The sequence below is a fragment of the Eurosta solidaginis genome, chromosome 4 (genome assembly GCF_040869045.1).
Source record: "Eurosta solidaginis isolate ZX-2024a chromosome 4, ASM4086904v1, whole genome shotgun sequence".
In the NCBI taxonomy this organism is placed as follows: domain Eukaryota; kingdom Metazoa; phylum Arthropoda; class Insecta; order Diptera; family Tephritidae; genus Eurosta; species Eurosta solidaginis.
Window position 1 is genome coordinate 264,549,074 of NC_090322.1, and position 26,697 is coordinate 264,575,770.

A 26,697-nucleotide genomic window follows, 5' to 3' on the forward strand; every position below is an offset into this window, starting at 1 on the left:
TTTCAATTAGAAGATAATTTTTCTAAGAGGGGTCGCCCCTCGGCAGTGTTTGGCAATCGCTCCGGGTGTATTTCTGCCATGAAAAGCTCTCAGTGAAAACTCATCTGCCTTGCAAATGCCGTTCGGAGTCGGCATAAAACATGTAGGTCCCGTTCGGCCAATTTGTAGGGAAATTCAAGAGGAGCACGACGCAAATTGGAAGAGAAGCTCGGCCTTAGATCTCTTCGGAGGTTATCGCGCCTTACATTTATTTTTTTTTTTATTTTTTTTTTAGTATTATTATTACTTCATGTAAATATTGTTTTCAATAAAACCGTTTAACTTAAAATTTTTTTAAAATTATTTTATAGCTCCTACAAGCACAGTTGCATATGCACGGGAATTAAGCACAAAGTGTAAATAATGTAATGCAGGCTCCAGGTAGCCAAAATTGTGGTTCGTGTCCACCACAAAGTGTGTACACACAAGCGCAATACACGTATATATCATCCAAATTTTAACAATGCACCACGCGTTGTGCCACCGTATACCACAGTTCCATTTTCGAGCAACCTCTTTCGTTAGTTGCAAATCCGTTTTGCAAAGTCCACGACGCGGTAGAGCTATTGCCTGAATTTAATCCGTTATCAAAGACGTCACTAAGTTCGGTTCAATACAATACACGAGTAGAAACGCTAAAAACGCTTATTGTTGGAATGAAAACATTTTAATTTGTGCGGTGCAACAAAAGATGCGAGGTCCAGCTAAGTACTGGGTAGATGCATTGCAAGAAGTGTTCGTGTCGTGGCAACAACACGATTTTTGGAAGACTTTCAATATACGGTAAATAGCGCGGACGTACATATCGAAATGTCGCGAAAGAAAAGACAACACATTGAAACGCAGCAGGAATTTTATTTTAAAATGCAAGCGTTAGGAACGAAGGCAGGCATGCCTGAAAATGCTATAGCTCGACACATTATACATGGTGTAAACGATTTAGATCTGAAAAAGAAAATTTCGAATAATTATACGCGCTGCACAGATTTGTTAAATGAATACTGTGCGTATAATGACATAAAACCGGTAATGAAAGTAAATCCAAAACAAACTGTTACTAAACCCAAGTATTCTCACGTACAAAGTGTATCAAATAGTGCGCGTGTAGAACAAAAGGACATTGGTAACGTTAAAATGAAACGAGGTTTGGTAATTTCCCAAAAAATTGTCCAGAAACACAAAAGAAACTGCGATGTGGAAAATGCAATCGAACGAATCATATTACTGAAAAGTGTACTGAAAATCATAAAGCAAAGGTTAATGTAATAAAAAACATTTCTGTATTGCGAAAAATGTAAACCTTAAATGTCATAAAACAAATGCTCTTATTGACCCAGGCAGTGTTCGTACGCTTGTTCGTAAATCATTAGCCGCTAAATTCGGACAAACCAAGCCTAATGTCGTAGTGCTAAAATGCTTCGGTGGTGGTGAATTTATGTGCAAAGAAGAAATTGATCTTAGTATTGAAATCGATAATATTAAACTAAAAATTTGTGCGTTAGCGGTAGATGATGAATTTATAAGCGAAAATATTTTACTTGCCGAAGATACTTTATGTCAAGACGGAAAACGATTAGCGATAGAAAATGGAAATTTTCGATTAGAACGCGTGTTTTCAATAAACGAAGTATCGCATCTTAATAGTGCGAAACGTGGAAAACTGAATACTCGTAATATATTAACGAATTTTCAAGACGTTTTTTCAGATATCTGAAATTTGCGCTGGCAACAATCACAGACAAATCTGAAGCGGGTGCGAGAACAAAAAATTTCGGTAAACTTTAGTTTGACCTACAATTGTAGAAATGCGTTCAAAAGTTATGGGAAAAAAGATAAAAATACTTCTTTTAGTGTAAATATTGTTAGTTCGAAGGCGGAGGGTAAATATTATTTCCCATTCAAAAGTTATTACTAAAACCAGGTTTTATAAATATGAAGTCCCGATACAACCAGTCCGTTTTGATCACAGAACCTGGAACAGAGACAAGTAAGATAAGCCCTATCAACTAAATGATGTTAATATATTCTAGGTCCGATTTACTCAAATTTCAAAAGAATTTTGGTTTTCACTGTGAGTTACAATATTTGACTTAATTTAATCTAAATGTAAATTTTACTTAGATTTGTTTATATTTAACTCTAAATAGTCGTATTATTATACTTAGTTGAGCATAGCACACAGAGTATATTAACATTGATTGGATAACGTTTGGTTGTACATAGATACGTACGTTTGGTAGAGATAGATATAGACTTCCATATATCAAAATCATCAGTATCGAAAAAAAATTTTATTGAGCCATGTCCGTCCGTCCGTCTGTCCGGCCGTCCGTCTAGCACGTCAGTTACGCGACCGCAGAGCAGAGGCAAGGCCTATTCGCCTGCAAACCCACCATCACACACGAACTCGCACACTTCATCCTCGCGAACTTCAGCTGGCATATCCGTCCACCTTCCGCACAGGGCTTCCCTCGACACCGACATATACCGCCACAACACTGACTCCCACGATAGCGATTGCTCCAACAGCAGTTGTCATTTGAGGCGGGAGGACGGTTAAACTTGGTGTGGGCCCTGATAGACGCCTACGCCCATCGACGATCATCGCGGAGGACCTCGCCCACGAGCTGAAGCTGCCTACAACCAACATAAGTGGGCGAATGGGGTGCCTGCTACGTATACGCGGGAGACATGGCACCAACAAGCGAATTGCTACCCAAGCTGTCGTCGTACGAGATTTCCGGCCGATTTCACCGAGGACCAGCGCTGGCAGCACCATCGCGACCCCGTACTTACACATTCGACTGGCAGACCCACACTTCTATGCGTCCGCTCCGATCCGTCCGGTACTCGGAACTGACATCTACGCTGAAATACTACTGCCGGAGATGATGGCAAGAACTTGCGGGCTTCTGCGCACCCAGAGTACCACCTTCGGGTGGGCACTGTCGGGCACTACTAAGGCCTAGAGAAACATTGTTCGGTATCCACCGACAGATATATATCCACATCTAAATCCGTAATCTCCTTCTACTTTACATACATGCTTTTCCCAAATACCACTGTTTTTTTTAATTTTTATGGAATTGATATATTTAAGATTTGTTATAATAAGAGGCAAGAAATATTCATTTACCTATTTCTCATAACCGCTCATTTAAGCCTGGGTTAGATGGCATGCTTTAGCAAGTCGGGAAGGACACCTGGCCACGCATGACGTTGGCGAAATGCTCCATCTAGGTTAAATTTAATTTTAAGTTTCATATTAATTTTTTTCTCGTTTTTAGCGGTCGGAGATCGATGGTGGAAAACGATGTTGCTTCTCGCAAGGGGGTGGCGGCATGTTTAGGCAGGACGCCTAACTTTTCCGCATTTAATTGTGCCCCCCCATTCGATTTGTTTAATTTCCAGCCACCCACACCATCACGGCCCCATGCATGTGCATAATATATACGAGAAATTCTCGTCTGTTATCTGAGATTGACCCCGGTGCGCCCACCTACGGTTAGGAGCAGACGCACCCCGGCCGAACAATGTTGATGGTCCTGGGATACTAATCCGGTACGTTCCCGAAAAAAGATTCATTAGGGTACTACTTGGACCATCCCGGAAAATATTTGACATGACCAAGTTGAACATTCTAGGTCATCTATACCCCTCTTTTCATGAGGAAATTTGGGTCGCCAGAGCCTCGCCTGCCAAAAAAAAAGAATAGGCGAGATTGATATGTGGGTTGGAAAAGCCATACATTGCGCAGGCAATACCTTGAAGGGCTTGTGTTAAACATCCCCCAAGCCATCTGGGTCAGTGAACTAATTATTGGAAGAGTTCGTATTTCATATATCTGTATTCAGTCAAACCTTACATAGTAGATTACAGGCTAACTTAATACTAGTTTAAGAATTTTAAATTGAAGTTTACTGAGATAAGTAAAAAGGATTGAGCCTTAAGCAGAGGCCTTGGCATGGTAAAGTCCAGACCAAGATAGGCGAGTAAATTCTACAAGGCCTCTTAGAAGAAATGCGAAACTGAAGTAACTCGAATGCAGCACTTCAACGCGGAATGTACTGTGAAAGCAGAGAGCTCTCTCTGTAGGAGACATTGAAAGTCAACTGCCCAAGTGGATCTGAACAGTCAATGACACTGGATATTAAGTCAAAAATAAACACTACGTTTTGAACAAAACGTCTAACTTCAAGTGGCAAGACATTGGTAAGTATGCATCTAGCATTGTAGGGTGGCAGGGGATTAACAAAGTGTAGAGGTTGAAGAGCAAATCATATGAACTTGCGCTGAATTCTTTCAATTCTTGAAGAGTGCGAAGAGTATATCGGATTCCAGATAACTGAAGCATACTTTACCTGTGAACGCACTAAGGCATTGTATAGGAGATTTCTGGTATATGGGTCCTTGAAGTTTTAGGCATATCGTCGCAAGGAAGCTAAGTTGATATGAGAAAGTTAACATGATTACCAAACGTAAAAGAGTATACATTTGAAATCGAATACATGAAAGAAAACACTTTCATAGACTTCGTATATATTATATGGCAGCATTAACAGAAGTACAGGGATCATCCGAAATAGTTTTAAGTCCTCAGAATAAAGCAAATAATTCGAATTGTTTATGCATGAGCCAACATCATTAATAAACATTAAGAACAAAATAGGACCAACCATGCTACCCTGTGGTACACCCGCGGTTGCTGAGGATTCGTAAGACTTAGTTTTCTCGATTCCAACAAAAGAGATTCTATTTTCCAAATAGGACTTCAGCCACGACAGAAAACGTGGCTGAAAGTTATGTTGTCAAGTTTCCACAGAAGTAATTTGTGCGAAACTGTGCCAAAGGCCTTAGAAAAATCCGTATATATGTTGTCAACTTGACATCCATCCTTAAGCGCGGAGACACAAAGCTGAGAGAAAACAGTCAGATTTCTGACAGTCGAATGTCCGGCCATGTTGAAATGGATCGAATATTATATTGATAGCGAATGATAAATTGTTTTAACTACCTTTTCAAAAAGTTTTGAACATGTTAACAATTTAGATATTGGCCTGTAATTTTTAACTTCATTTTTATTGCCAGAAAGAAAGAAAAAGAGGGCAATCCGTCTATATCGTTTTTAATTGAGGAAGATAAACCCAAGATAATATCGGATTCAGATACAAACAACGACCCAAAGTCTAAAGGTTTGGGGATTTCAGTAAGATACCTGTTATGAAAATTATCCGCCTCAACAACAAAAGTGGATTAAAAAAGTCGGCAAAAAGATTTCCTGAATCGACCAAACTTTTAGAGCAAATTTCATTAAATTTAGTACAGGTTGGCATATTAGAACAACTTTTCTTTGAATGAATATAATTCCAGAAAGATTAAGGATTAACTTTCAACTCATCTTCAACGGGAGAAACGTGTTTATTGTACAAAAATTATCAAGAACATTGAACTGCGTCATATAAGAAGTATACTGCTTTTTAAAAGCATTATCGGTGGTTGCCTTTTATAATTTAAAGTACTTATTTCTTTAATTCTTCAACCTAGTATTGTACCAGGGTAGTTTGTGAACCTTAACCGGAAGGGGAAAGATATTTCTTCTGAATATGTCAGCCAACTTAAGTAGAAAAGCATAGAAACATTCAGTTGCATTTTTAGCAAAAAAAAAAATAGATCTCCAGTCTATTTGAGATATGAGAGAATTTAGAGATTCATAATTTGCACGCTTAAAGTTATAGGAGCGCCCATCATTTTTAATGTTGTTTTTCGGCACTGGGTCGAAGAATTCTATAGATAAAGATAATGCTACGTGATTTATAATATATAAGAAAAACACATTCAGTCAAGTAAGTTATGAGGTTCTCATCGACAAAAATTAGGTCCAAAATATTGTTTAACTGGTTCACGAGGTTGTTAATCTGAATTAGATTGGCACTAAAAAGGGTGCCTAAGAAGTTAATCTCGTGGAGGTGATGAACACAAGAAGGAGTTAATATATCATCATCTAGTATTTTCGACCAAATAACCTTACTAATATTGAAATTCTCCAACACGCAGAAATTACTATCAGCACTATTTTCATATGGGTCAAATATTATAGGTCAAATATATTAATCTGTGCTGCAAGGCGGAATGTAAGAAACGCAGATAAATAAATTGCCAGATGGCCCAGTGAAATATTCGTAATTGAAAGACGTTGCACGTTTGATTGTGCGACATTAAGTCTCTTCTTTATTGAATAAATTATTGTCTTTTATACTAATTTACTTAACCTATACATTCATAAATATCTTAATACTAATAACTAAAAATAAGTACATAGGAAATGGGTTATGCATACATGTACGTTTGTATACAGTCTTTGTATACATGTAGTTTTGTACAATTTGCAGCGTCAGCAGATCAGTTGAATATTTTGGTATTTTCCCACAATTAGTTGAATGTTTGTATGTATATTACAATGGGTTGTGTGTTTATATGTAAAATTTATTAGCTGTGATATGTGTCTCATATTCGGCATTCCGTGCCGTCTGGGTTAGTTCAATAATTGTAATATGATTATTACTAAAATATATTTGAATTTGTTATGCGTAAAGCCGCAAGTATGTTACAGTAGGTGTGGCATATAATGATACAATAGAGTGTGTGACGTATAATGCTACACCATCCACCTTAGAAAAAAAAGTGTTATATAATTGTTTTGTGAACAATTTTATAAGACTTTTTGTCATATTTTCAATTGTTTTGATATTTTATTGTTATTTGATATTGTAGTGAAAGAGGTTGTTTGCTTTGCTTTTGATCTGTTGACCTTGCTATTTTTATTGTTATAATTATTGTTACTTTTTACATATATATATTTGTATAAGTCCATTTATTTTTTCAAAATTGTAGAGAAAGAAAAAATTATTTAATTTTGCTTATTTTATTTGTATTGTTTATTTTATTTATTTTATTAAAATTTTATACAATTGTTTTATTGCCGGATTTTAAACGTGTCGACCCATCTAAAATCCAATTGTTTTTAGAAAATATTTTTATTAATGAGTCGGGTAAATTGGAATGATTATTTGCTAAAAAAAAATATTTTAAATAGGTTTATGTATATTCTTATGGATTATTAATTCCTTATCCCTATTGTTCTTATTACCAGACTCCTGTCTATATGGCATTAAAGTAAAATTGTTATTTTCGTCGATTTTCTTTACTTTATACCGTCCTTTATATCTATGGTCTAGCTTATGGTTATCTTCTTCTTTTACTAATACTAAATCTCCTAATTTTATTTCCTTACTGGTGCTACTTTTATCATAATTAATGTTTTGTTTTTCCTTGGCTTCTTTTACCAATTTTCTAGCTCTTTGTTGTGCTATTTGAAGTCTATATTTAATTTCCTCGTGATTATATACTGGGCTTATTTTATTCTCATTTAAGAAGTCGTACATGGGGGGGTTTTTCGCAAATATAAGCTCATAAGGGCAATAGTTATGTACGGTCGATGGGGTCGTGTTGTAGCAGTACGCGAAATATTTTAGGTATTCATCCCAATCATCTTTGTCACTGGATATATATGAACGTACATATTCATTAAACGTTCTATGACTACGTTCTGCAGTGCCCAAAGTTTGATGATGGTATGGTGTTGAGTTTTTGTGTTCAACTTTTAGCAATTTGCACAGTTCTTCGAATAATTTATTTTTGTATTCGGATCCCATATCTGTTAGGATTGTTTTCATGGGACCATAAATCAAAATGAAATGCTCGAATATAGCTTTGGCAACTATTAGCGCATGTTTGCTGGGGACTGGGATTGCTACCAAGTATTTTGTGAGATCGCATATAATGGTAACTGCGTATTCGTTTCCGTTTATTGACCTTAGGCAATGGTCCGACCGTATCGATCTGTATTATATCGAAGGCTCTCGGAGGTGTCTCCGTTATTGTCATTGGCTCTTTTATATGCTTATTTATTTTATTTTTATTGCAGTGGATGCAGTTATTTAAGTATTTCTTTATTTCATCTCGCATATTTTTCCAGCTATAGTTTTGTTTGATTTTCTTTATCATGCGATTTATTCCTGGGTGGCCACCACTAATAGGATCGTCATGATATTTCTGCAGAATTTCTCTAATTTTCCTGGGACTAGTCACGTACACAACCTCTGGGGTTAGTGCAATTGTTAATTTCTTGAGAACCCTATTTCCTAATTCAATAAATTTGCCTACTCGAGTATAATTATCCTTAAACAATTTGTCTCCTAAGGACAACTGTATCTTTTCAAGTCCTAAATTGGCGGCTTCTTTTTCGAGCCTGATAAAGAATTGTCCTAAGTCAATTTTATCATCTACAATTAGGTTGCTTGTATTTATGGTGCTACAAATTTTCTTTCCCTTTTTAAAATATAATTTCGGGGGATTGAAAACGAGCCTGACATGTCTTTTTACTTCAAATTTATTTAGCGCTTCATATATCTTGGGGTTCTCAGTGTGACTTTCTTGAATTTTAGCATTATTTGGTATATTTTTAGCTGTTGATCTAGTTGTGACTTTCATTATTTTGCATGCTTCCACTGACATTTCTTTTAAATTCGTTATGTTAATGCGAGACAATGCGTCCGCGATGTGATTTTCTTTTCCAGCAATGTACTCCACTTCGAAATCGTATTCTTCTAAATCGAGTCTTACTCGTGTCAATTTAGATGAAGGGTTCTTCATCGAAAAAAGGTAAGTTAAAGGGCGGTGGTCGGTTTTGATTTTGAATTTTCTACCATAGACGTATGGTCAGAAGAATGTTATGGCCCAATGGATTGCTGCTAGCTCTTTTTCTATTGTAGCTTTGTTTGTTTCACCTTTTGTAAAGGATCTAGAGGCGTAAGCGATTGGTAACTGTTTGCCATCATGTTCCTGGCTAAGGACTGCTCCGCAAGCATACCCACTAGCGTCTGTTTTTATGCAGAATTCTTTATTGAAGTCGGGGTATTGCAAAATTTTTGGGCTGATTAATGCTTCCTTTAAATAGACAAAAGCTTTTTGACATTCTTCTGTCCAGTCGAAGGAAACATTCTTTTTGCAAAGCCTAGTTAATTTTCTTGAGTATTCTGCGAAATTCAGTACAAATCTTCTGTAATAATTGCAGAACGCTACGAATCTTTTAACTTCATCTTCTGTTTTTGGTGTTGGGTAATTTTGAACTATCTCAAATTTGCTTGGATCGGGTAGTATTCCCTCGCTTGTGCATTTATGTCCTAGATAAGTTACCTCTTCGCTGAAAAATAGGCATTTGTGTGGATGTAATTTTAAGTTGTATTTCCTACAAGTATCAAAAACATCTCTTAAGTTTTTCAGCATGTGTTTTTCTGAAGACCCTAGTACAACTAAATCATCCATATATAGAAAGGCTTGGGATGGTTTGAGGACTGAAAATGCCAGTGTCATCATTCTTTGGAATGAGTTTGGTGCTACTTTTAATCCATAGGGTAGTCTTTTAAATCTATATGTACCATTGTCTGCTGTGAACGAGGTTATATCTCTAGAATCTTGGTGTAATTCTATTTGGTGAAAACCTGACATAAGGTCAAGGCATGAAAAATATTTTGCTCTTCCAAGTTGGTCTAAAATATCATCAATTCTTGGAAGTGGAAATTTATCCGCTGCTAGTTTTTCGTTTACTTGTCTGTAGTCAACTACCAGTCTCCATCTTTTTTCAGTATTACCTGGTAGTGATTTTTTAGGTACCAGTAAAATGGGGCTGTTATACTCTGATATTGAGGGTTCTATAATGTCATCTTCGATCAGTTTATTAACCTGTTTGCTTATTTCTCCTTTTTGAGTTTCGGACAATCTATAGTTTTTTATGTATACTGGTGTGTCGTCTTTCATGTGTAATTTTTGCTTATAAAAATTATTAGACGAGATTGGTTCTGTTTCTAGTGCAAATATGTCTATAAATTCTGTGAATAATGAGGTTAATTCTGAATTGACAAATTTTGGGAAATTTTTAGTTAATCTTTTTAATTTTTCTGTGTCATTACTTTGTTTATTGCGTGTGTTTGTTTTAATTAAATTGTAGTCATCTAAATTTTCAGTATGTAATTTGTAATTTTGAATAGTTGTGTTTTTGTGTGTGGTGTTTATAATTCTGACAAAAGTTTGTTCTTTATTTGTGATTGTGTTTGCTATGAAAATTCCTTCAGATAATTGTTGATGGGGTATGAAGATGGTTTTATTATCAGAGTTTACTGTTACTTGTCTAATGACTTCAGATCTAGCAGGGATCGTAATTGTGTTGGCAGACAGATAATTTGTTAGGTACATTGTGATTGTTTGGGGAAAATCATATGGTCTTAGGATTAGTTTATCCTCCTTTTTGCCATAATCTAGAATACAATTATATTTTTTTATAAAGTCCAAACCTATTATTCCATCACATGGTATTGGAAAGTCGTCTTCTACGATGTGAAATTTATGATGAATTAGAAGGTCATCTCCTTTTAAATCAGCTTTAATTTTGCCTACTGTACTGGTTATACCCTGACCAATGCCCCTTAAGTCTGTTATTTGTTCTGTATTTATTTTTGTATGATTAAGTACTTGATTCTTTTTAATTATGGAGACATCTGCTCCTGTGTCTACTAAAAAATTTCAAATCGAGTTATTTAGTGATGTTTTTGTAGATATATAACTATTTAAGTGTAAGTTTAGTACACATATTTTTCTATTTACTGATTTTGAAGTGGAGTTTCGTGGTTTTCCTGCTGGGTACAATTTCGAACGTTACGAGTCTGGTTGTATTGTCTATTGACGCTTTGAGTTTGTGCTCCTCTTTGAGCATTATTATTTGTTACTGTGTTATTATTGTATCTCGGTTGTGGTCTAAATCTTGTACCTCGGTAGTTCCCATAGTTGTTACTTCGGTAACCTCCACGGAAATTACTTCGATATTGATTTTGTAGACGAATGTTTAAAATTGTATTCGAGCTGCCTGTGATTTCTGTGCAGCTGTTTGTGAATTTTGAGATTGCATCGTTCATTGTTGTGAACGTTCCTGCTTGCATTATCATTTTCACTTTATCATTGGAGCAGTTTTTACACATGGTTTTTACCGCTGCTTGCGTAGAATATCTCGTTGCTAAGTCTGGGTTAAGTCCATCCGAGATATAAGCTCCTTCCAATGATCTGGTGATTTTTTCTATTTCAGCAGTATACTGGTTTGCAGTTTTGCTGCGTTGTTGGATATTCAGGAGTTTTGCTGTTAAAACTTCTACTGATTCTCCCTTTATTGCAGTTTTTAGTTTATTTTTTATTTGAGCGATTGTATTTTCGTTACTTATGAAGTTCCTTGCCGTGCCTTTTAACTTTGTCTTTATCATGGTTATAGCTAAAGCTTCATGGGTATCCTTGGTTTGGTCTAAAATATCAAGAGCATCTAAGAAACTGTGTAAATTTTCAGGCTTGCCATCAAACTCTGGCAGCACTGATGAGGCAGTTTTGATAAACTCTACTACTGTTTGTGCCATTGTGACGTTTATGAGTGGGTTATTCAGTGGTTGATGATCTTCCACTGATGGGGTTTGGCTAAATGATGGTGAAGGGGTACGGTTTCTTGAAGGTTCAGTTAGAACGGTATTAAAATCAATTAGGAAACTTTCTTCTATAGTAGTTGGTATAGGGATTTCGCCTCTTCTTTACATGCTCAGGCCTGTATTGTATCATTATATGCCACACCTGAAGAGAAGAGAGAAGAGAACGCCTTACGGCAATTAACACCCCACCGCCTCTGAGACGCCCTGTCTTGATAGGGTCTATATTTTTACGATAAGTATGAAACAGAATTTGATTCAAAAATTCTGAATGAGAGAAGTTATCAATAAGCCAAGTCTCAACAATGACGTAGACATTATAGTCGCACCGTGAAATGTCTAAAAATATATCTTTAGCTTTCGTTCTCAACCCGGAAATAATAAACAATAAATATTTATACTTGTTTTTATACATATTAACGCATTTAGCTAAGTTTTGGCAGTTGGACCCTTTGTTTTTTGGAAAAAAAACGGAAAGGTTTAATTTGGAAGTCCGATGGCCATAGCGAAGACTCAAGAAGCTTATTATATTTTGAAAGGCGAGACTCCAAGTTTAGAATTACATCTTGATAACAAACAGGAGTCAGCGTCTTTCTTTATTAATTTAAAGCAATGAATTAATGAAGGCGAGATGCTTGCAGTATGTGAGACATAGTCGACAATATCTCTAGTATTTACCGTCGGCTTAAATGATGACAAATGCAACCATTTCCAATCGACTGCATTTGTATTACTTTCTATGGTGGGTGCTTTTATAAACTTATTTGAAATATTATTATTACTAGATATTAAGTTAGTAATATTATTAGATATTAGCATTCGGTTGAAGGTCTAAAGCTACAACGCCGGAATACCCTGTTTTATTATTGCAGGTGCAGCATAACTGACCTAGAACTAGTAGAACGAGCGGCAGCACCACTAAACGAACTGGGTGAAGAAGACAAATTAAAAATAGAAAACTGTTTATTTGGTATTGCAACAACTCGATTCTCATCTGCTAGTTGTTTTCTAGCTCGTCTGCCTTCACAGCGGTGATTCGTTTGTACTCACAATTCCTATTTCTATTCAGTTTCATGGCAAGTGATTTTTGCATCGCTACGACATCTGTCGGAGAAACATTGTGAGCGTTGGGCCTATTTTCATGGCAATGATACCATAATGCTTGATTCGTACACATAATCTCAAAAATCAGCAACAAAATTGTTTTATTCATAATAGTTTTTTGAAATAATGCCACATGTCCAAGAATAGCGCAGCGATGCGGTGTATCAGTCCTAATTCATTTGAGTTGGTGTAAAACAAATATTTCGATAGAAAGAACTCCTCTTCTTTACATGCTCAGGCCTACAAATAAAAAAAAAATATTGAGCGAAGACTGAGAGCTTAAATGTTTTTAAACAGTGTTTATAAACCTTATCAATGCTATCAATAAAGTGAGATGGCGGCTGAAGAGTTTAAGCTTTATTCTACACCTTTTCCAAAATTTTATGAAATGCCTATTTTTATGCATACTGTAACTGCACGTGCTGCAAAGTTTGATAAATTTGAAAATTTCTATGGAAATACTTTTAATCAAAACACGTCTGCGGCGGCTGATAAATCTGTGTCAATACAAAGCAGGAAATGAAAGAAAGTAAATTTAGTCGCTATGAATACAAAACAAAAACAAGCTGTGTACTACACCAACGAGTCAACCAAATTGGGTTCAGCGGTTGAAATGTTTTGGATAAATCTTATATCTGCGCATAAACTATATTCCCCTGTGCCCAACGGCGTACTATACAGCAAATTGGTAAAAAATAGGCCAACTTTTTCCAGTTTATCCCGCAGAGCTGTGGACTGGCATCCCATTTAAAGTTTGCTTCCGTCTTTACCATTCAGGAAATCTGTGTGCTGGAAGGATATGAAACTTAGGCAAAGAATTACCCTGAGTCTAATTTTAGTGCCGAAAAAGTATTTACCCCCACAAAATTAGAACAAAAATTTATTTAGAAAAGTCTGCTTTACAAACTAAAAAAGTAGGCTTGATTTTACTGAGGGCTGTGCTAATACACGACCTGTATCCTGCCAGCACACTTTTAACCACCGCCCAAAATTATTAAGGTAAATTATAAGGCCCCAATTTCGCAGACAAACCTTTCTTTCGTGGTTGATTTTATAACAGTACTAAATTTCGTTCCAAAAAACTTCTGAATTTATTGCTTCGTCAAAATATCGAAGGTTCTGTGTTCAATTAGAAAAGTAGTATCTTTCTGTCTTTCAGTGTATTTTTTCCATCAAAAAAATTTTCAGTGAAAATTCGTCTAGGTTACAGCTATCGTTTAGGATCGGCATACAGGTGCCATTCCGCCAATTCGTAGGGAAAATTTAAAGGAGCACGACGCAAATTGTAAAAGAAGCTCAGTCTAAATCTCTTCGAAGATAAAGCACGCCAAAAAGCAAAGATTTCCGGTATGCTTTCCAGAATTGTAGTATGACCAAATCTGATGTCGCCTCAAGTCTAATCGCACTACAACTTGCCTGGAACTTACTATACAGGTCCAATGAGGAAGTGTTGAAGATATGTAGGGGTAGAATCCCTGGTATAAGCATTGTGACTGATGACTGTACCGTGGTGTACAACTAACCTACGGCTGCGGCACTGCGGGTTATGCAGTTATGGCATTCTTGGATCTGCTCTCGACATGTTTGTTAAGCTCAGTTTGTTGTGTAAATTACCCGGAGGTATTTGGCCTTTGATGAAATTTCGGGCCCCGTATAACTGCTGTAATTTAAAACGTAGTATTTTTTCGCATCTGGTGAATATAAACATTTCCGTCTTCTCAGGATTCGCTATGAGGCCGCTTGAACGGGATCAGCCTCTACGAGGATATGTGCGGTCTGTAGTAGCTCGTCCAGAGTCTGAAGATGTTTCACGGTTGCTGTTATAGCGATGTCATTGGCGTTAACGATAACTTCACAATTGCTTCTTTCTAATGCCAGTAATAAGATACTCACAGCTCCAAAGTGGAGGGGATAGTACACCTCCTCCGGGAGCACCCCTGGGAGTGTGCCGCAGATAGTTCTTCAAGTTAGAAATTTCTTCATCAATTTCACTACTGACAGACAACAGTGGATATCCGAACCGGTGCAAAACCGGTTTGTATCACTGCAAATAAAAAATATCACAAAAATCAGCCTAATTTTTCCTAGTAAAAGTATTTGTTCAAGATATGTTAAGTACTAATTAATAGTAAACGAAAACAAATTTTTGTTTGTACAGCTGTGGGGAACTTTTTTTGATGTTTCTTACGTGTACTACCGAAGAGCGTGAGCTATATAAATGAGTCCAAATTGTATTCTAAGCAAATTTTTTGTCATATTCGTATTTAGTTCATTATTCAAGTGCAATATTAAGTAGAGTTGGGTGAAAAATGAATTTAAAACATATCTTAATTCCCGCTTTGCTATACATTTTTCCAGCGATTGTGAACGGAAGCCTTTCTGATGTAAACTACTGCAGCGATGAATATACGTGCAGTGGTCAAAGGGAAGAGCATGTCCTAGCATGCAAACATAATGGCGTAAGTTTTCTATATATTTTAGAAACAAAAAAAAAAAAAAAAAAAAATTTAAATTTTTTTATATTCCAAACGACAAAGGAATTCCATACGCGTTGCCCACCAAATGCTAAAGTGATATTAATGACCAATGAATTCAAACAACTTTTCTTACACGAACATAATTATTATCGCAATGAGATTGCGGAGGGCTCAAAATATTTGAGACCAGCAGTAGCTATGGCTACCTTGGAATGGGATGATGAATTGGCATATTTCGCCGAACTTAATGTAAAGCAATGTACCATACTTAAAGAAGAGGAAAAATGTTTTAAGACAGCAAAATACAATGCGCTCGGTCAAAATATTGGTTGGGTGTATTATAAATCGAGACGCGATTGCTCTACACTTTATGATGATATTAAAAATTATATACACGACGAGTGGTATAAAGAATCTGATCATTTTAACCAAGCTACAGCCAAATCGTATCAACCAGGAAAGTAAGTGCAATATGCAAATATGAATTTTTTCTATAAAAACGTTCTTACTTTTAATTGTTAGTTTGAAGCCAGTGAATAATTTGAATGATTTTTTAAGGGGTTTTTCTTACGATGCATTTGAGACCTAAATCAATAAGTCCTATATGTTTAAATAATTATTTCGCATCTGCTACAGGGAATTATGTACGAAAAAATCAGAATCACTAATGAAAATTTGAAGAGCATCGAAACGCGCATTATGTAGAAATAAACGAGGTTTGCTGAAGATATGCGTTTCACGAAGATATACATTTTACCTTAAAATAAATCGAACTCCCTGATGAAGATGTGAAAAGCACCGAAACGCGTTTTATATAAAAACAAATGGGTGACTTCCTGGTGAAAAATGCATACAAACCCATATTATATACATATAAATAGAACTAGCTTGGTGAAAGTCTGATAAAACGTCAAAACAGGTTGAAAAATAATAATTACTTTATGTACAAATAAAACAGCTGCCCTGATTAAGATCATAAAAAGCAAGCGCTCTACGCACAAATAAATGAGACTTCATGATGAAAATGTGAAAAAGTATCGACACGCGTTTAAGGAAGATACAAGTTTCATATACCAACAAATCAGGCTCCCTGCTGATAATGTGAAAAAGCGTAAAGACGAGTTTAATGTAGATGCGATCCTACTCCCTGATGGAGGTGTGATAAAAAAACGCGCCAAGAGTTGAAAAAACTTTAGTTTTTAGTCTCCACTATATCAGTGGAAAAGCACCTTAAGAAAAATTTGTTTTAAACTAAAATTTGATTTCTACTTTTTTCTTATAGACAATCAATTGAACGTTTTGCCAAAATGGTTATGGATCGTAATAACCGTGTCGGCTGCACTGCTGTTCTCTTCGAAGATAGGTATACTGTGACTGTGCTCTTCACATGTAATTATGCCCGTCGTTTGTTCTGCAATAAGCCAATATTCCGCTCAGGTCGTGAACCTGGCTCACTATGTAAAACTGGCACGAATTTTGACTATCCATTCTTATGTTCAACCAAAGAGGTGTTCGACCCTAATGTTTACTAAGTCTCTCAACAACGACAAACCAACTTGCAATGTATGATGTTTTTATAGAAAATAAGATGAAAGATTTGTGAAAAAGAAAAATTATTTGTTTGAATTTTAAATAAAATTAGTACTAAGCTTCACTTAATCCTCCTTGTAGCGTTAAAGAGCGGTACGTTTCGAAAAAAAGCAACATTAAGATACTATTCCGACTATCCCGGAAATAATCTTACATAGCCAAGTTGAACTTTCTAGGTCATTTAGACCCCTCTTTCCATCAGGAACTTTGGGTCGCCAGTGCCATGCCTGCCAAATAAACAGAATAGGTGAGCTTTATAAGTGTTTCGGTTGGAAAAGCTATAAATTGAGCAGGCAATCCCTTGAAGGGCTTGGGTTACACATCTCCCAAGTCATCTTCAGCTGGCATATCCGTCCACCTTCCGCACAGGGCTTCCTTCGACACCGACATATACCGCCACAACACTGACTCCCACGATAGCGATTGCTCCAACAGCAGTTGCCAAAATTGAGGCGGGAGGACGGTTAAACTTGGTGTGGGCCCTGATTGACGCCTACGCCCATCGACGATTATCACGGAGGACCTCGCCCACGAGCTGAAGCTGCCTACAACCAACATAAGTGGGTGAATGGGGTGCCTGCTACGTATACGCGGGAGACATGGCACCAACAAGCGAATTGCTACCCAAGCTGTCGTCGTACGAGATTTCCGGCCGATTTCACCGAGGACCAGCGCTGGCAGCACCATCGCGACCCCATACTTACACATTCGACTGACAGACCCACACTTCTATGCGCCCGCTCCGATCCGTCCGGTACTCGGAACTGACATCTACGCTGAAATACTTCTGCCGGCAATACTATGATGGCAAGAACTTTCGGGCTTCTGCGCACCCAGAGTACCACCTTCGGGTGGGCACTGTCGGGCACTACTAAGGCCTAGAGAAACATTGTTCGGTATCCATCGACAGATATATATCCACATCTAAATCCGTAATCTCCTTCTACTTTACATACATGCTTTTCCCAAATACCACTGTTTTTTTTAATTTTTATGGAATTGATATATTTAAGATTTGTTATAATAAGAGGCAAGAAATATTCATTTACCTATTTCTCATAACCGCTCATTTAAGCCTGGGTTAGATGGCATGCTTTAGCAAGTCGGGAAGGACACCTGGCCACGCATGACGTTGGCGAAATGCTCCATCTAGGTTAAATTTAATTTTAAGTTTCATATTAATTTTTTTCTCGTTTTTAGCGGTCGGAGATCGTTGGTGGAAAACGATGTTGCTTCTCGCAAGGGAGTGGCGGCATGTTTAGGCAGGACGCCTAACTTTTCCGCATTTTATTGTGACCCCCCCATTCGATTTGTTTAATTTCCAGCCACCCACACCATCACCGCCCCAGGCATGTGCATAATATATACGAGAAATTCTCGTCTGTTATCTGAGATTGACCCCGGTGTGCCCACCTACGGTTAGGAGCAGACGCACCCCGGCCGAACAATGTTGATGGTCCTGGGATACTAATCCGGTACGTTCCGAAAAAAGCATCATTAGGGTACTACTTGGACCATCCCGGAAAATATTTGACATGACCTAGTTGAACATTCTAGGTCAGCTATACCCCTCTTTTCATGAGGAAATTTGGGTCGCCAGAGCCTCGCCTGCCAAAAAAAAGAATAGGCGAGATTGATATGTGGGTTGGAAAAGCCATACATTGCGCAGGCAATACCTTGAAGGGCTTGTGTTAAACATCCCCCAAGCCATCTGGGTCAGTGAACTAATTATTGGAAGAGTTCGTATTTCATATATATGTATTCAGTCAAACCTTACATAGTAGATTACAGGCTAACTTAATACTAGTTTAAGAATTTTAAATTGAAGTTTACTGAGATAAGTAAAAAGGATTGAGCCTTAAGCAGAGGTATTGGCATGGTAAAGTCCAGACCAAGATAGGCGACTAAATTCTACAAGGCCTCTTAGAACAAATGCGAAACTAAAGTAACTCGAATGCAGCACTTCAACGCGGAATGTACTGTGAAAGCAGAGAGCTCTCTCTGTAGGGGACATTGAAAGTCAACTGCCCAAGTGGATCTGAACAGCCAATGACACTGGATATTAAGTCAAAAGTAAACACTACGTTTTGAACAAAACGTCTAACTTCAAGTGGCAAGACATTGGTAAGCATGCATCTAGCATTGTAGGGTGGCAGGGGATTAACAAAGTGTAGAGGTTGAAGAGCAAATCATATGAACTTGCGCTGAATTCTTTCAATTCTTGAAGAGTGCGAAGAGTATATCGGATTCCAGATAACTGAAGCATACTTTACCTGTGAACGCACTAAGGCATTGTATAGGAGATTTCTGGTATATGGGTCCTTGAAGTTTTAGGCATATCGTCGCAAGGAAGCTAAGTTGATATGAGAAAGTTAACATGATTACCAAACGTAAAAGATTATACATTTGAAATCGAATACACGAAAGAAAACACTTTCATAGACTTCGTATATATTATATGGCCGCATTAACAGAAGTACAGGAGATCATCCGAAATAGTTTTAAGTCCTCAGAATAAAGCAAATAATTCGAATTGTTTATGCATGAGCCAACATCGTTAATAAACATTAAGAACAAAATAGGACCAACGATGCTACCCTGTGGTACACCCGCGGTTGCTGAGAATTCACAAGACTTAGTTTTCTTGATTCCAACAAAAGAGATTCTATTTTCCAAATAGGACTTCAGCCATGACAGAAAACGTGACTGAAAGCTATGTTGTCAAGTTTCCACAGAAGTAATTTGTGCGAAACTGTGCCAAAGGCCTTAGAAAAATCCGTATATATGTTGTCAACTCCCATCCTTAAGCGCAGAGACACAAAACTAAGAGAAAACAGCCAGATTTCTGACAGTCGAATGTCCGGCCATGTTGAAATGGATCGAATATTATATTGATAGCGAATGATAAATTGTTTTAACTACCTTTTCAAAAAGTTTTGAACATGTTAACAATTTAGATATTGGCCTGTAATTTTTAACTTCATTTTTATTGCCAGAAAGAAAGAAAAAGAGGACAATCCGTCTATATCGTTTTTAATTGAGGAGGATAAACCCAAGATAATATCGGTTTCAGATACAAACAACGACCCAAAGCCTAAAGGTTTGGGGATTTCAGTAAGATACCTGTTATGAAAATTATCCGCCTCAACAACAAAAGTGGATTAAAAAAAGTCGGAAAAAAGATTTCCTGAATCGACCAAACTTTTAGAGCAAATTTCATTAAATTTAGTATAGGTTGGCATATTAGAACAACTTTTCTTTGAATGAATATAGTTCCAGAAAGATTAAGGATTAACTTTCAACTCATCTTCAACGGGAGAAACGTGTTTATTGTACAAAAATTATCAAGAACATTGAACTGCGTCAAATAAGAAGTATACTGCTTTTTAAAAGCATTATCGGTGGTTGCCTTTTATAATTTAAAGTACTTGTTTCTTTAATTCTTCAACCTAGTATTGTACCAGGGTAGTTTGTGAACCTTAACCGGAAGGGGAAAGATATTTCTTCTGAATATGTCAGCCAACTTAAGTAGAAAAGCATAGAAACATTCAGTTGCATTTTTAGCAAAAAAAAAAAAAAAATAGATCTCCAGTCTATTTGAGATATGAGAGAATTTAGAGATTCATAATTTGCATGCTTAAAGTTATAGGAGCGCCCATCATTTTTAATGTTGTTTTTCGGCACTGGGTCGAAGAATTCTATAGATAAAGATAATGCTACGTGATTTATAATATATAAGAAAAACACATTCAGTCAAGTAAGTTATGAGGTTCTCATCGACAAAAATTAGGTCCAAAATATTGTTTAACTGGTTCACGAAGTTGTTAATCTGAATTAGATTGGCACTAAAAAGGGTGCCTAAGAAGTTAATCTTGTGGAGGTGATGAACACAAGGAGTTAATATATCATCATCTAGTATTTTCGACCAAATATCCTTACTAATATTGAAATTCTCCAACACGCAGAAATTACTATCAGCACTATTTTCATATAGGTCAAATATATTAATCTGTGCTGCAAGGCGGAATGTAAGAAACGCAGATAAATAAATTGCCAGATGGCCCAGTAATACAGACACAAAGCTGGACGAAAAGAAAGTCACCATTAGAGAGCGGATCAAGAGAAGAGAGAAGAGAACGCCTTACGGCAATTAACACCCCACCGCCTCTGAGACGCCCTGTCTTGATAGGGTCTATCTTTTTACGATAAGTATGAAACAGAATTTGATTCAAAAATTCTGAATGAGAGAAGTTATCAGTAAGCCAAGTCTCAACAATGACGTAGACATTATAGTCGCACCGTGAAATGTCTAAAAATATATCTTTAGCTTTTGTTCTCAACCCGGAAATAATAAACAATAAATATTTATACTTGTTTTTATACATATTAACGCATTTAGCTAAGTTTTGGCAGTTGGCCCTTTGTTTTTTGGAAAAAAAAACGGAAAGGTTTAATTTGGACGTCCGATGGCCATAGCGAAGACTCAAGAAGCTTATTACATTTTGAAAGGCGAGACTCCAAGTTTAGAATTACATCTTGATAACAAACAGGAGTCAGCGTCTTTCTTTATTAATTTAAAGCAATGAATTAATGAAGGCGAGATGTTTGCAGTATGTGAGACATAGTCGACAATATCGCTAGTATTTACCGTCGGCTTAAATGATGACAAACAGTTAAGTTTATATTTGCATTTGTATTACTTTCTATGGTGGGTGCCTTTATAAACTTATTTGAAATATTATTATTACTAGATATTAAGTTAGTATTATTATTAGATATTAGCATTCGGTTGAAGGTCTAAAGCTACAACACCGGAATACCCTGTTTTATTATTACAGGTGCAGCAGAACTGACCTAGAGCTAGTAGAACGAGCGGCAGCACCACTAAACGAACTGGGTGAAGAAGACAAATTAAAAATAGAAAACTGTTTATTTGGTAGAGTCAAGTTGTTGCACTAACAACAAGTCAACTCTTATCTGCTGGTTGTTTTCTAGCCCGTCTGCCTTCACAGCGGTGATTAGTTTGTACTCACAATTCCTATTTCTATTCAGTTTCATGGCAAGTGATATTTGCATCGCTGCGACATCTGTCGAAAAAACATTGTGAGCGTTGGCAATGATGCCATAAAGTTTGATTCGTACACATAATCTCAAAAATTAGCAACAAAATTGTTTTATTCATAATAGTTGTTTGAAATGGTACCACACGTCCAAGAATAGCGCAGCTTTCACTATTAAATGGAAAAAGTTACTCATACGATGCGGTGTATCAGTCCTAATTCATTTGAGTTGGTGTTAAACAAATATTTCGACAAAAAGAACTCCTCTTCTTTACATGCTCAGGCCTACAAATAAAAAAAAAATATTGAGCGAAGACTGAGAGCTTAAATGTTTTTAAACAGTGTTTATAAACCTTATCAATGCTATCAATAAAGTGAGATGGCGGCTGAAGAGTTTAAGCTTTATTCTACACCTTTTCCAAAATTTTATGAAATGCCTATTTTTATGCATACTGTAACTGCACGTGCTGCAAAGTTTGATAAATTTGAAAATTTCTATGGAAATACTTTTAATCAAAACACGTCTGCGGCTGCTGATAAATCTGTGTCAATACAAAGCAGGAAATGAAAGAAAGTAAATTTAGTCGCTATGAATACAAAACAAAAACAAGCTGTGTACTACACCAACGAGTCAACCAAATTGGGTTCAGCGGTTGAAATGTTTTGGATAAATCTTATATCTGCGCATAAACTATATTCCCCTGTGCCCAACGGCGTACTATAGAGTAAATTGGTAAAAAATAGGCCAACTTTTTCCAGTTTATCCCGCAGAGCTGTGGACTGGCATCCCATTTAAAGTTTGCTTCCGTCTTTACCATTCAGGAAATCTGTGTGCTGGAAGGATATGAAACTTAGGCAAAGAATTACCCTGAGTCTAATTTTAGTGCCGAAAAAGTATTTACCCCCACAAAATTAGAACAAAAATTTATTTAGAAAAGTCTGCTTTACAAACTAAAGAAGTAGTCTTGTTTTGTTGCTTTACTGAGGGCTGCACTAATACATGACCTGTATCCTGCCAGCACACTTTTAACCACCGCCCAAAATTATTAAGGTAAATTATAAGGCCCCAATTTCGCAGACAAACCTTTCTTTCGTGGTTGATTTTATAACAGTACTAAATTTCGTTCCAAAAAACTTCTGAATTTATTGCTTCGTCAAAATATCGAAGGTTCTGTGTTCAATTAGAAAAGTAGTATCTTTCTGTCTGTGAGTGTATTTCTTCCATCAAAAAAATTTTCAGTGAAAATTCTTCTAGGTTACAGCTATCGTTTGGGATCGGCATACAGGTGCCATTCCGCCAATTCGTAGGGAAAATTTAAAGGAGCACGACGCAAATTGTAAAAGAAGCTCAGTCTAAATCTCTTCGAAGATAAAGCACGCCAAAAAGCAAAGATTTCCGGTATGCTTTCCAGAATTGTAGTATGACCAAATCTGATGTCGCCTCAAGTCTAATGGCACTACAACTTGCCTGGAACTTACTATACAGGTCCAATGAGGAAGTGTTGAAGATATGTAGGGGTAGAATCCCTGGTATAAGCATTGTGACTGATGACTGTACCGTGGTGTACAACTAACCTACGGCTGCGGCACTGCGGGTTATGCAGTTATGGCATTCTTGGATCTGCTCTCGACATGTTTGTTAAGCTCAGTTTGTTGTGTAAATTACCCGGAGGTATTTGGCCTTTGATGAAATTTCGGGCCCCGTATAACTGCTGTAATTTAAAACGTAGTATTTTTTCGCGTCTGGTGAATATAAACATTTCCGTCTTCTCAGGATTCGCTATGAGGCCGCTTGAACGGGATCAGCCTCTACGAGGATATGTGCGGTCTGTAGTAGCTCGTCCAGAGTATGAAGATGTTTCACGGTTGCTGTTATAGCGATGTCATTGGCGTTAACGATAACTTCACAATTGCTTCTTTCTAATGCCAGTAATAAGATACTCAAAGCTCCAAAGTGGAGGGGATAGTACACCTCCTCCGGGAGCACCCCTGGGAGTGTGCCGTAGATAGTTCTTCTAGTTAGAAATTTCTTCATCAATTTCACTACTGACAGACAACAGTGGATATCCGAACCGGTGAAAAACCGGTTTGCATCACTGCAAATAAAAAATATCACAAAAATCAGCCTAATTTTTCCAAGTAAAAGTATTTGTTCAAGATATGTTAAGTACTAATTAATAGTAAACGAAAACAAATTTTTGTTTGTACAGCTGTAGGGAACTTTTTTTGATGTTTCTTACGTGTACTACCGAAGGGCGTGAGCTATATAAATGAGTCCAAATTGTATTCTAAGCAAATTTTTTGTCATATTCGTATTTAGTTCATCATTCAAGTGCAATATTAAGTAGAGTTGGGTGAAAAATGAATTTAAAACATATCTTAATTCCCGCTTTGCTATACATTTTTCCAGCGATTGTGAACGGAAGCCTTGCTGATGTAAACTACTGCAGCGATGAATATACGTGCAGTGGTCAAAGGGAAGAGCATGTCCTAGCATGCAAACATAATGGCGTAAGTTTTCCATGTATTTTAGAAACAAAAAAAAAAAAACTAAAAAATTTGTTTATACTCCAAACGACAAAGGAATTCCATAAGCGTTGCCCACCAAATGCTAAAGTGATATTAATGACCAATGAATTCAAACAACTTTTCTTACACGAACATAATTATTATCGCAATGAGATTGCGGAGGGCTCAAAATATTTGAGACCAGCAATAGCTATGGCTACCTTGGAATGGGATGATGAATTGGCATATTTCGCCGAACTTAATGTAAAGCAATGTACCATACTTAAAGAAGAAGAAAAATGTTTTAAGACAGCAAGTTACAATGCGCTCGGTCAAAATATTGGTTGGGTGTATTATAAATCGAGACGCGATTGCTCTACACTTTATGATGATATTAAGAAGCATATACGCGATGAGTGGTATAAAGAATCTGATCATTTTAACCAAGCTGCAGCCAAATCGTACCAACCAGGAAAGTAAGTGGAATATGCAAATATGAATTTTTTCTATAAAAGCGTTCTTACTTTTAATTGTTAGCTTGAAGCCAGTGAATAATTTGAATGATTTTTTAAGGGGTTTTTCTTACGATGCATTTGAGACCTAAATCAATAAGTCCTATATGTTTAAATAATTATTTCGCATCTGCTACAGGGAATTATGTACGAAAAAATCAGAATCACTGATGAAAATTTGAAGAGCATCGAAACGCGCATTATGTAGAAATAAACGAGGTTTGCTGAAGATATGCGTTTCACCAAGATATACATTTTACCTTAAAATAAATCGAACTCCCTGATGAAGATGTGAAAAGCACCAAAACGCGTTTTATATAAAAACAAATGGGTGACTTCCTGGTGAAAAATGCATACAAACCCATATTATATACATATAAATAGAACTCGCTTTGTGAAAGTCTGAAAAAACGTCAAAACAGGTTGAAAAAATAATAATTACTTTATGTACAAATAAAACAGCTGCCCTGATTAAGATCATAAAAAGCAAGCGCTCTACGCACAAATAAATGAGACTTCATAATGAAAATGTGAAAAAGTATCGACACGCGTTTAAGGAAGATACAAGTTTTATATACCAACAAATCAGGCTCCCTGCTGATAATGTGAAAAAGCGTAAAGACGAGTTTAATGTAGATGCGATCCTACTCCCTGATGGAGGTGTGATAAAAAAACGCGCCAAGAGTTGAAAAAACTTTAGTTTTTAGTCTCCACTATATCAGTGGAAAAGCACCTTAAGAAAAATTTGTTTTAAACTAAAATTTGATTTCTACTTTTTTCTTATAGACAATCAATTGAACGTTTTGCCAAAATGGTTATGGATCGTAATAACCGTGTCGGCTGCGCTGCTGTTCTCTTCGAAGATAGGTTTACTGTGACTGTGCTCTTCACATGTAATTATGCCCGTCGTTTGTTCTGCAATAAGCCAATATTCCGCTCAGGTCGTGAACCTGGCTCACAATGTAAAACTGGCACGAATTTTGACTATCCATTCTTATGTTCAACCAAAGAGGTGTTCGACCCTAATGTTTACTAAGTCTCTCAACAACGACAAACCAACTTGCAATGTATGATGTTTTTATAGAAAATAAGGTGAAAGATTTGTGAAAAAGAAAAATTATTTGTTTAAATTTTAAATAAAATTAGTACTAAGCTTCACTTTATCCTTCTTGTAGCGTTAAAGAGCTTTATCGAAGTTGATGGTCCTGGGATATTAATCCGGTACGTTTCTGAAAAAAGCATCATTAAGGTACTATTCCGTCCATCCCGGAAACAATTTTACATATCCAAGTTGAACTTTCTAGGTCATTTAGACCCCTTTTTCCGTCAGGAACTTTGGGTCGCCAGTGCCTCGCCTGCCAAGTAAACAGAATAGGTGAGCTTGATAAGTGTTTCGGTTGGAAAAGCTATAAATTGAGCAGGCAATCCCTTGAAGGGCTTGGGTTACACATCCCCCAAATCATCTGGGTCAGTAAACTAATTATTAGAAGAGTTCGTATTTCATATATCTTCATTCAATCTAATAGTAACAACCTTACTGTCTAGATTACAGGCCAACTTAGTACTAGTTTAAGAATTTTATTGTGAGGTTTACTGAGATAAGTAATAAGACTCCATGCGTGCTTTAAACAGCGACCTTGGAATGGAAAAGCCCAGATCAAAGATTTTGAATAGACGATTAAATTCTACAAGGCCTCTTAGAAGAGGTGCGAAACTGAAGTAACTCGAATGCAGCGCTTCAACGCGGAATGTACTGTGAAAGCGGACAGCTCTGTTAGGGACATTGAAAGTCAACTGCCCGAATGGATCTGAAGAGTCAATGGCACCGGAT

The 26,697-nt window shown here is 36.7% G+C and overlaps 3 protein-coding genes across 3 annotated transcripts in view; 2 read left to right on the forward strand and 1 right to left on the reverse strand.

Annotated features, from left to right (window-relative positions):
• The window catches only part of dpr8 (defective proboscis extension response 8), a 245,019-nt gene that overhangs the window by 73,230 nt on the left and 145,092 nt on the right, over positions 1–26,697 (reverse strand). The window lies entirely within an intron of this gene.
• Positions 14,970–16,830, forward strand: LOC137251405 (antigen 5 like allergen Cul n 1-like). Its single transcript, XM_067785896.1, has 3 exons — positions 14,970–15,178; positions 15,257–15,657; positions 16,479–16,830. The coding sequence occupies exons 1-3, from the start codon at positions 15,029–15,031 to the stop codon at positions 16,726–16,728; spliced, it is 801 nt and encodes a 266-aa protein (XP_067641997.1). The 5' UTR covers positions 14,970–15,028; the 3' UTR covers positions 16,729–16,830.
• Positions 24,156–26,017, forward strand: LOC137251406 (antigen 5 like allergen Cul n 1-like). The gene is made up of 3 exons (XM_067785897.1): positions 24,156–24,357; positions 24,430–24,830; positions 25,653–26,017. The coding sequence occupies exons 1-3, from the start codon at positions 24,208–24,210 to the stop codon at positions 25,900–25,902; spliced, it is 801 nt and encodes a 266-aa protein (XP_067641998.1). The 5' UTR covers positions 24,156–24,207; the 3' UTR covers positions 25,903–26,017.